At 43.3% G+C, this 12202-nt stretch overlaps 1 protein-coding gene across 4 annotated transcripts in view; it reads right to left on the reverse strand.

The window, feature by feature from the left end:
- Nucleotides 1-12202, reverse strand: part of OSBP2 (oxysterol binding protein 2) — a 299539-nt gene that overhangs the window by 96762 nt on the left and 190575 nt on the right. For 3 of the 4 annotated variants that reach the window (XM_040415995.1, XM_040415996.1, XM_040415997.1), the window contains one exon: nt 9494-9744. In XM_040415995.1, the coding sequence (XP_040271929.1) occupies nt 9494-9744 (251 nt within the window). Of the gene's footprint in view, nt 1-6877; nt 7017-9493; nt 9745-12202 lie in introns of those variants that run through there. The other variant, XM_040415999.1, reaches the window with a different exon arrangement.

Below are 12202 nucleotides of genomic sequence, written 5' to 3' on the forward strand. Positions count from 1 at the left end.
TTCATGGCCTTCAGGTTCCCTTCTCCCGTTACCCATACCTTCCCGTCCTTGGACACACCTGTCCATGGACTTTATCACGGATCTTCCTCGTTCCTCGGGGAAGTCGGTGATCCTGGTGGTGGTGGACCGTTTTAGCAAGATGGCTCATTTCGTACCTTTCCTTGGTTTACCCAATGCTAAAACGTTGGCGCAAGCTTTTGTCGACCATATTGTTAAATTGCACGGCATTCCCTCTGATATTGTTTCCGATAGAGGCACGCAGTTTCTGTCCAGGTTCTGGAAGGCTTTCTGTTCTCGCCTGGAGGTTCGGCTGTCCTTCTCTTCTGCTTTTCACCCGCAGTCGAATGGTCAGACTGAGCGCCTCAATCAGAATCTGGAGACATATTTGCGCTGTTTTGTGGCAGAGAACCAGGAGGATTGGTGTTCATTTCTCCCTCTTGCTGAGTTTGCTCTGAACAACCGTCGTCAGGAATCTTCTGATAAGTCACCATTCTTTGGTGCATATGGGTTCCATCCGCAGTTTGGGACATTCTCGGGAGGGGCTCTTTCTGGTTTACCTGAGGAGGAGAGATTTTCCTCGTCTTTGTCTACCATTTGGCAAAAGATTCAGAGTAATCTTAAAAAGAGAGGTAGAATTGTGGACTCTCGCATTGTCCGCGGTTCTCTTCAGTACCTCGTTCATTGGAAGGGTTATGGTCCTGAGGAGAGGATGTGGGTTCCGGTGTCGGACATTAAAGCCACTCGCCTCATCAGGGCATTTCATAGGGCTCATCCTGAGAAGGTGGGTCCTGGGTGTCCGGAGTCCACCCGTAGAGGGGGGGGGTACTGTCACTATCAGAGCTTTGGGAGGTTCTCACAGCTCTGTTTCTCCACCCCTGTGATGATGTCACTACTAGAGCTGGGAGGAGTTCTCACTGCTCTGTTTACTTTTGGTTTCCTTCCTCCCAGCTGTTCCTCATGCGTTTGATTTCCCTCTCTTTATATCACCCCTCCTCCTCGCGTGGATTATAGTTCTCATTTCAGTTGTAGCTCTTGCTTTAGTATCTTCACTTGTAGCTATCAGTTCACTGGACCTGTGTTCTGCTGCAGCAAGCACTCCGGATATTACCAGCTGTCCTTGGATCCGTCTTCTCTGCGGCTGCAACACCTTCAGCTAAGTGTACAGACATTGTTGTGTACCTGATTATTTTCTGACTGGATCTGAGGTGGCCACGGTTCCCTCCATATACTGGGTAGGGCACCGGTGGCCGTGCCCCTTCCACTATTGTAGGGGTTACAGTGGTCATCAGTCTTAGGCACGTGGGCATGCCTCGTTCCGCCATTTGGATCCGGGCATGTGCTTTAGCAGCATAGGGAGAGCTTTGAGGGTCGGACAGGGGTCACCCTTTATCCTCCCTAGTTTGGGTCCGGTCAGTAGCTCTTTTACTGTGTATACTATTGTTGCTCACATACAGCCGTGACATGTTGTGGGTAAACTGTTTGAAGGTTTTTTAAGAGATGCTATCTTGGAGGATCTCAATGAAAACAAGCAAATAACATCATATCAGCATGGCTTCATGAGGGATCGGTGATGTCAAACTAATTTAATCAGTTTCTATGAGGAGGTAAGTTCTAGACTTGACAGTGGTGAATCAATGGATGTCGTGTATCTGGACTTCTCCAAAGCATTTGACACTGTACCACATAAAAGGTTAGTATATAAAATGAGAATGCTCGGACTGGGAGAAAACGTCTGTATGTGGGCAAGTAACTGGTTCAATGATAGAAAACAGAGGGTGGTTATTAATGGTACACACTCAGATTGGGTCACTAGCAGAGTACCTCAGGGGTTGGGCCCTATTCTCTTCAATATATTTATTAATGATCTTGTAGAAGGCTTGCACAGTAAAATATCAATTTTTGCAGTTGACACTAAACTGTGTAAGGTAATTAACACTGAAGAGGACAATATACAGCTACAGATGGATCTGGATAGATTAGAGGCTTGGGCAGAGAACTGGCAGATGAGGTTTAACACTGACAAATGTAAGGTTATGCACATGGGAAGGAATAATGCAAGTCACCCGTACATACTAAATGGTAAATCACTCGGTAACACTGACATGGAAAAGGATCTAGGAATTTTAATAAACAGCAAACTAAGCAGTAAAAATCAGTGTCAGGCAGCTGCTGCCAAGGCCAATAAGATAATGGGTTGCATCAAAAGAAGCATAGATACCCGTGATGAGAACATAGTCCTGCCACTTTACAAATCACTAGTCAGATCACACATGGAGTACTGTGTACAGTTCTGGGCTCCTGTGAACAAGGCAGACAAAGCAGAGCTGGAGAAGGTCCAGAGGAGGGCAACTAAAGTAATAACTGGAGTGGGGCAACTACAGTACCCTGGAAGATTATCAACATTAGGGTTATTCACTTTAGAAAAAAGATGACTGAGGGGAGATCTAATTACTATGTATAAATATATCAGGGGTCAGTACAGAGATCTCTCCCATCATCTATTTATCCCCAGGACTGTGACGAGGGGACATCCTCTGCGTCTGGAGGAAAGAAGGTTTGTAAGAGCAGTGAGACTATGGAACTATCTGCCTGAGGAGTTGGTGATGGTGAGTTCACTAAGTGAGTTCAAGAGGGGCCTGGATGTATTTCTGGAGTGTAATAATATTACAGGCTATAGCTACTAGAGAGGGGTCGTTGATCCAGGGAGTTATTCTGATTGCCTTATTGGAGTCGGGAAGGAATATTTTCCCCCTTAAGTGGGGAAAATTGGCTTGTACCTCACAGTTTTTTTTTTTGCCTTCCTCTGGATCAACTTGCAGGATAACAGGCCGAACTGGATGGACAAATGTCTTTTTTCGGCCTTATGTACTATGTTACTATGAGACAGCATACTAGGTTAGACGAGGTAATTTATTGGTCCAGCCGAGTTGTGCATCACATATAATAGTTTGCTATGTTTTGGATCCTAAATTGATACAGCTCTTTTTCATGCTGTGCTGTATGTGCACATAGTCTCCATGCCATGGGGTGGGGCTTTACCAATCCTGGGCCCAAAATGTTGCAAACCATTATTTGTGATGCACAACTCATCTGGACAAATAAATGATCTCATCTAATTACAACTTTGTGTGCCGTCTTGTATATGAACTTAAAGGGCTCCATTCGCCCGCTGTGCCCCCCTGCAGTTTTCCCAGCTGGTATGCTAATGAATATCATCGGTACAGGGAGGAGGAGACTGCACTGTTTCTCAATGGGCGTCTCCTTCTCCCTGGCTGTGACACTCTCCACTGCGAATGGACCATGCAACAGCCAGGGAGAAGGAGACGCTCATTGAGAAAACAGGGCAGTCTCCTCCTCCCTGTACCAATGAAATTTATTATCATACCAGCCGGGAAAACTGCAGCGGGGCACAGCGGGCGAACGGAGCGGCGCCCAGAAAAAATAGTAAGCAATATTACATCAGTGCACTATGCCCTACATATCCTGGTAGTTATTTCATAATGTCTGGACCCATGAAAGGTCCTCTTTAATTCATTTCTACTAAATTTATAACAATGTCTTACAATGTCATAATTAATGGCTTATGAGGTCAAGAACAATGTCTTATGATATCTTACTGATGTCTTTTTTGGTCTTAATTTCTTACGATATCATAATGATATGTTATGATGTCATAATGATGTTTTATGATGTCATAACTAATGTCTTAAATATAAATCTATGGGAAAAAAGTTATAAGAGGGAAAAGCAACCTTTTGAATACAGAAAAATCAGAAATTACTTCAAAGATTGAGGTGGTGTCATATTGTGGGAATAATGCAAATTATAATGAACAAAAAACACTGATACATCAAAGTAACTGTTAAACATCATTGTGCTATCAATATTAGTTGCATTAGAAAAGTTTAACTTAGAGGAAAGCGTCTTATTATGTATACATGATTCTATATGGAAGTGAAGTCCTTGTTCACACAGAAAAAGTGTGAAAAAGATTTGATCAGGGACATAATCACAATGGATTTGGTTTATGATGCAGAAGGTCTACGAACAATGCAAAAATGTACCAATGTGAATAAAAAGGAAAGCAATATTAATCTAAATACGATGAGAACTGAGATTGATGCCTCAGACAGGTGTGCAGATATGGAAATCCACAGCATGCTCATATCTCTATGTGGAATTCTTCTGCTATGTGTGGACAGGGCGGACTGGGAATTTAAAGTGGACCTGGAAATAACCTAAAAGTGGCCCCATGTTATTGGTGGGTCCAAACTGGCAGAAAGGAGGACAACAGAAGTAGGCAGGGCCAGCAATACCGTAATGTAGAAGCAGCTACCACAGTGCAGCACAAAATACTGCCGCCTGCGTCACAGTATGAAACTGTATCATTGTCCAGAGGATGGCAGTACAGTTGAATTCTGGGGGGAACATGCGGCCCTTAGATGTTAAATGTCCCCCAACTTATGGGAGGCACAAAGTGTAAAAAAAAAAAAAAAAACTAGGCGTCCAGCCCTGCCCCCAGCCTGTAAACTATGCATCCTGCTATATCAAAATGACTGCTACTGAGAGGAGACACAATTTAAAAAAGTATTTGTGCCTCCAGCTGCCAAGCGCACATGTAACAGGTCAGCCAGTTTCATAGGTACAAATCTGCTGACAGATGCCCTTTAACATGCCACCCTGGAAAGCTATTTATTAGTTTCTTAAAGGGTTTCTACCACTTAGTTTTCACATAATTAGCTGTCAGACACTAGCGATCCGCTAGTGTCTGCTCTACCTAACAATGCTATTATAATAGCTTTTTGTGCAGCCGTTTGCCTAAAAAATGAACTTTTATTGATATGCTAATGAGCCTCTAGGTGCTATGCGGGCGTCTTTTCAGCACCTAGAGGCTCCGTCTACTCACCCAAAATACCGTTTAGCGCGTCCCTCCAGCCCGCCCATCTCCTCTGGAATGCGATCCTCCCTCTGAGCCAGCGGACGAATTCTCACGCCTGCACCGTGCGCGTCTGTATTCGGCGCAGGCGCAGTGAATGTCTGACCGCTGCCTGCACAGACATGCCGCTGCCTCAGAGGGAGGATCGCATTCAAGAGGAGATGGGCGGGCTGGAGGGACGCGCTGGGCGGCATTTTGGGTGAGTAGACCGAAATGAAAAGACGCCCGCATAGCACCTAGAGGCTCATTAGCATATCAATAAAAGTTCATTTTTATTAGGCAAACGGCTGCACAAAAAGCTATTATAATAGCATTGTTTGGTAGAGCAGACACTAGCGGATCACTAGTGTCTGACAGCTAAATATGACAAAACGAGGTGGTAGAAACCCTTTAACATCCCCTCATCATATATAGTAAGTGATTGGTATCTGAACAACTGCCCCAGGTGCCAGCAGTCATTATACCTAGGGATGAGCGAATCGACTTTGGATGGAACATCTGAAGTCGATTCACATAAAACGTCGTTCTAATACTGTACGGAGCAGGAGCTCCGTACAGTATTAGAATGTATTGGCTCCGATGCGGCGAACTTATTACTTCACGAAGTCTCACGAGACTTCGGGTAATAATTTCAAAAATGGATTTTTACTGTAAAAAAACATTTCCCGAACTCAGGTTCGGTCTGTACCACATTGCAGACAGAAAAACACTGCTTGCAGCATTATTCTGTCCGTGATGGGGACGCAACAAACGGAACGGAATGCATTCTGGTGCATTCCATTTTGTTCAGTTCAGTTTTGTCCCTATTGACAATGAATGGGGACAAAACGGAAGCGTTTTCATCCTCTATTAAGTACTATTAATACTCCGTCATAGGATCTTAATAGTGGAAAGGGAAAGTGCAGATGTGAAAGTAGCCATAACTGAACAAATACTTGCTGAGTGCATCTGTGGTATGCATTGTGCTGCAGGGAACATACCTGTGTATGTTAGGAAAGTGAGACTGGAGTAGAGACAGTACTGTTGCTAGACTGTGGGTGGTTCTGCGGTGGACCCGGTCAAACCACCTGCAACCATATTTGTTATGCCCCTGTAGCAGAAAAACAAAGTGGTGCCTCCACCACCAGGCAACTAAAGGAGCAACTGGCACAGGTAAAGAGCACCAGTTCATTTTACGTTAACATCTATATTCCTAATTTTAAAGGGGTATTCCAGGATTCTTATATTAATGGCCTAGTCTCAGGACAGGGCATCAATATGAGATTGGCAGGGTTCCGACACCCGGGAGACCTACTAATGAACTGCTGCAGGGTAGCTCCAGTACCAAAACTGAACAGCACCGTCCACAAGCTGGTAACTGCAGTGCTGCTCCCATTGGGCACCATAGCTACTCCAAAACAGATGATCGGCGGGGGGCTATGAATATCAAAATCCTGGAATGCTCCTTTAAATTAAAAGCCTTGTAAAAAAAAAATCTGAAAAAGAGGGAAAAGGCACATTTTGCACATCCAAACTCTATTAAGTACAAGACTACACAGCAATGCCGCCACATCACAGCACTTGCCCAACCGCACCACTGTCACTGGTCTAAATCCCTTTGGATTGGGTCCCATCGCTTCTAAAAAAACAACACCACGGCCACACAATGCTGCAACCTAAACAAAAAGGTCACATCTACATGAGACTTTAGTCAACACACTCAGAGCAGGTAGAAACCTTTAACATTATAAATAAATAAATCTCACACCTAATCAAAACTACTAAATCGGGCCTAAAATATGTAAAATATGTCCACAATAGTAAGTTATAATATAACATGTTACACATAATCACATACACAGGAATAAACAATGGCATCCAATGGGAAGACAAATCTAAACTTGACACGACCTTCTGGTCAAAAAATTTGACTATACATGGTGAAATTTATAGTCAACATACCTGGTGCCCTCTTTTTGAACGATGCTGCCACCAATTCTCCACTCTGGAGTCTCGTCTGCATCTTCACAAAATAGCTACCGCATGCAGAGAGTTGTCAGGAAGTCAGAGACAAGCAGTCAGATGATGTCACTGCTGTGTCCATGGACTTATCTATCAGACATATCTGTCTATGTATGTACATATGTGCGCATTTTCGTGCCTACGTAGATACACACCTATATTAATCTATCTAATATCTTTAATAAAGAGTTGCATCTGTTCCAGCTTTGCTACTCCCTCAATGTAAATGGAAAGCTACACACTCACAGCAGCCCCTTTCATAACAATATCACTGTTGTAACAGAATTTCCTGAGCTATGAAACAGTATTAAGCAACCAAATATTATAAAACTGCAACAGAAATAACCTGTGGATTCTCTAAACATGTATATATGAATATACAGTATATAGCCAGGTCTTCTTCACATGCATCGGGCCCTTAGTAGCCGAGCCTCCTGGCAGTGACACCACTTTCAACTATATCCATGTCCTCAGGACGTGGATATAGCTGAAAACTAAGGAAAGAAAAGAAAGTTATTGGTTTACTGCCTTGTTATTTGTTACAATCAGGGGCGCACTTGCCATGAGGCAGGGCGAGGTGCATGGCATACAAGGAGCGGTTATTACACCTGTTCGCTGCTGCAATGTCTGTGTTCTCTTCAAACAGCTGACCTTGCCAAGTCACAGTCTGTCTCTGACTGTAGTACTCCCAAAAACAGTAGCACCATCATGGCTGGTACAATTGGGGCACAGGCTGTCTCTTTATGAGCTCTTTGACACAAGTATCTCTCTTATGGAAACACTCAATATAAAAAATATGTTTACCATGGAGGGGCATTATTACTCTATCTGGGGGCACATGGGAGATGAATATTGTTGTGTGGGGCATAAAGGGGCACTGTTATTGTAAGGGACCCAAAGGAGATACTATTATTGTGTGGGGTATACAGGGAGTACTACTCCCAAAGGCGACCTAAAGGGGCATTATAACTGTGTGGAGCAAATCAGAGGTATTTTTATTGTGTGGTGCACTCTTACCATCTGAGACACTGTTATGGTGGGGGTTACTATCTATATGGCAATATTGATTTCAGGGGCACTATTGAGTTGTGGCAGGAAATCATCATGGTGGTGTGGGTCAGATAGAAAAGAAAAGCTAGCACTCCAGAGGATCAAAGCAGACATCATCAGTGAGTCCAAACTTTTTCTATCATGCATATACTGTATAAAAAATGCCTCTAAACAAACAGAATTGTTCTTAGGGTGTATAACATTTGCTTCCAGTACCCCAAAGTCCCCAATGTGTTAAAACAGCCCTGTCTGTAGCCACATCTGCACTTTGTTAAATGTTTTATTGGGTAATTGCATTAAATCACAGGGATTTATAGGCTATGTACAGCTCTGTAACCATATTTTTATGTTTCAAAGCATCGGAAAAGAAAAGCTTTAGCTGATTAGAAATCTGCTACTGTTTCCGGTATACAGCCTCTGTGCTGACATGTGCGTCTCTGTGGTTACAGGTGACAAGAAAAACCCTACATAGTCTGATCCTACAGTAACGTGACACAATGCACACCCTTCCCGTAGCAGCGGGATGTCCCATCCGCCGATCACATTTGTGACCGTTCACCAGTCTCACCCATACAGTTACACTTCTTTTGAGATGGGTGGACAAGCCACTCAGCATGAGTTGCTCTTTTTCCTATCAAAATGATAGAGCCCCCAAAGTGTAACGAGGACAGATGGGACTACCAACATCTGACTGCACTCTAAGACTATCATCTGGCTGTCTTTTGAAAATCTGTATTGCAGTGTGAGCACTTGTTTTGATCAATTTGGTGGGGATCTTGTGATGCATTACCCCAGCAAGGGAAAAAAATGTGCTCTTGGAGGCTGCCAGTAGCTGTTTAAATTGGTTCTCTGGGAATAATTAAAAATAGCTGTCAGCAACCTGTCCTAGAATGTGAGGAGGACTGGTTGCCACTGCTGACTAGGGGGGTGAGGGGGCAGGGCCTCACTACACTGCTCTACAATAGATGGTATGCCATTATGGCTGAGCAGCCTGACAGGAACAGTCACCAATATGTAGTATATGTGTGTAGAGAGGCCTTGCCCCCTCACCCTTCAGGCAGCTCTGCAAGTGGAAGCAGCTGGTCCTGCTCACATTCCAGGACAGGTTGCTGATGGCCATTTTAAATAATCCCCGGAGAACCTCTTTAAGTACAGGAACTCCTGTTTAATTGCCAACAGCTGCCATTTTTAGTATCTCATGTCTATGTGCTGGGAAAAGGCTCTTCCCCCAATACAAACGGAACGAGCAAGGGCCACACATCTTCACTAGTATTCACTCTACTAAAGTGAATACTAATGAGGCTGACAATACCATCCATAGACCCAAAGTGGTTGGGCCTAGGACTGCAGTATCACTAGTACTACTCTGATCCCTTAGCTGAACTTGATGAACATGTCAAGCGTACTAGGACAATACTTTTGACTTATATTATTATTTTGCCAACGTCAGGATGCAATGAAGGGTTACATTATCACATAAAAAACATCTTTTTCAACAATACTCACATTGATCATCGCATTTGAAGTGATCCTGAAGAGAGTGGCCCTTTCATTCACAGATTTGATCTTCTCACTGCTCTCTGCTGGCAATTTCAGGTTCTCCAGCTCACTCAGGGAGCGCTGCAGTGCTGCTCCATGCTTGGCAATGAGGTCATTGCACGTACTGAGGTCATCTAGCTTATTGGTCAGAGACTTCAGGGAGCTGTGCAACTCGCTCTTGTCAGACTGTGAACTTGGTTCATCATCCCCAGAGTCATCTACACCAAAAGAAATTTCACATTTCAGTTTACAGTTTGGATTTAGCTCTTAAGACCCATAGAAAGCAGCTAGATTACCATCTGATAGGCACATATGTGAGAAAATGAAAATGAATGCTGAAGGCAAAGCAATCTAATATCCAGACACATCTAATGTTCCCCATACAGAATAAAATATCATGTGAGGCCACACAAAGTCAAAAATCGCTGACTGGATGTCAACATTTTACTCCTAGTTTGAGTACAAGTAATAGCACAAAGTATAAGGGCTCATGCACACGACAGTATGGCTTTTTCAGTATTTTGCAGCTCGTTTTTTACGGATCTGTTGTTCCGTTTTTTGTTTCCGTTGGGTTTCCGTTTCCTTTCTGTTTTTCTGTACAGTATACAGTAATTACATAGAAAAAATTGGTCTGGGCATAACATTTTCAATAGATGGTTCAGCAAAAACGGAACGGATCCGGAAGACATACGGATGCATTTCCGTATGTGTTCCGTTTTTTTTGCGGACCCATTGACTTGAATGGAGCCAAGCACCGTGATTTGCGGACAAGAATAGGACATGTTCTATCTTTTCACGATATGGAAATACTAAAACAGAATGCACACGGAGACACTTGCACCGCATGTTTCAGTATATGAATGTTTCAGTATATGTACCGCATACTGAACTGAAAAAACGGGCAGTATACTGAATGCAAAATACTGTCGTGTGCATGAGCCCTAATGATGGATTTACACTGCCTGATGGAGCAGGCAATTATTGTGCACGTCGGGCCGCCCGTGGTGCTATTGTCCTGCACTCATAAAACAAGCAGTGTATAATGTGATGGAAAAATTAGTTCAGCCAGCAAAGGAAGCAATCTGGATAATAACAATACATTAGTAAGTGCATTGTATTAACTTTCTCTACATAATAAATGCTATTTGATGAAGTGACACAACCCCTTTAAGACATGTTGGTTGTCGACTGTCGGTATGTACAAGTGTAGATATGCACAATGTATCTGTTTCAACTATCTTATTGTATCAAAATCTTTTATTTTCTTCATATGCCAATACAATAAGTTAGTGGCACTCATTATGTAGATCTTGCATGATCATCAGACCACTGTCATTTCCCACCAATTGCAGTTCTTCATGGTCCTCCAAGCGCAACTGGCGTGAAATGGCTGTTGTCCGATGTATATGCAATATCCCCAAACTGTACAAAAATTTTAATAGATAAAGAATAAAAGTAAGGTTTCATTCACATCTCCATTAGGAAATCCAGCAGGCTGTTCCAGCACAGAGCAGCCAGACAGATCCTCTACTTCCCCACCCCTCCCCTTCCCCGCTCACACCCACAATTTTAGAACTGGTGTGAGCGGGGCGAAGTTGCAAATAGCGGTGCAACGCCTTAATTATGCCTAATTTAGGCGTATTTCAGCTTAGTAAATGACCCCCCTTTGTCTTTGAATTGCCGTGTTGCATTTCTGCCGTCCTCCATGGGAAATAATTGAGGCAGCAGTGAGTACCGGTGCAATCACTCTGACAGTGGACTTTTCTTTAGGCCTCCTGCACACGGACGTTTTTTTTTCCCGTTTACTGGACGTTTTTTGTGTTCCGTATACGGTCCGTATACGGAACCATTCATTTCAATGGTTCCGCAAAAAAAACGGAATGTACTCCGTATGCATTCCGTTTCCGTATTTCCGTTTTTCCGTTCCGTTTTAACATAGAACATGTCCTATTATTGCCCGCAAATCACAGTCCGTGGCTCCATTCAAGTCAATGGGTCCGCAAAAAAACGGAACACATACGGAAATGCATCCGTATGTCTTCCGTTTCCGTTCCGTTTTTTGCTGAACCATCTATTGAAAATGTTATGCCCAGCCCAATTTTATCTATGTAATTACTGTATACTGTATATGCCATACGGAAAAACGGAACGGAAAAACGGAACAGAAACGGAAACACAACGGAAACAAAAAACGGAACAACGGATCCGTGAAAAACGGATCGCAAAACACTGAAAAAGCCATACGGTCGTGTGCAGTAGGCCTTAAGGGAAATGTGTCACCAACAATTTTATTTGATATTTAAAACCAGATAACAGCACAGATACCGCCATTTTGTGATATCCTTTCAACACGTGTTATGTACATGGACTATCTGTTATGGAGGCGGCAGTGTTATATGAAGAAAAGTTGAAGTTAATAAAGAAGTTATTTCAAGCATTTGGCGTGCTCTTTAAACCTACTGTTTCCATAGAACGGCGCTAGAGGAATTACAGAGTAATAGACAGTCTGGTTAGACTAAAAGTCAGAGATATCAAAATTCTTCTAATGCCACAGTGCTGCGCCTGCCACATATAGCATCACCTGTTATTTGTTGTTTTTCTTATGAGGTGGATGCACATGCTCAGTTCCATCCTTTGAATGCCTCCTGAGCTGTGATAGGGAGAGAGCTGCAGCAG

The sequence above is a fragment of the Bufo bufo genome, chromosome 2, assembly GCF_905171765.1.
Source record: "Bufo bufo chromosome 2, aBufBuf1.1, whole genome shotgun sequence".
Classification (NCBI taxonomy): domain Eukaryota; kingdom Metazoa; phylum Chordata; class Amphibia; order Anura; family Bufonidae; genus Bufo; species Bufo bufo.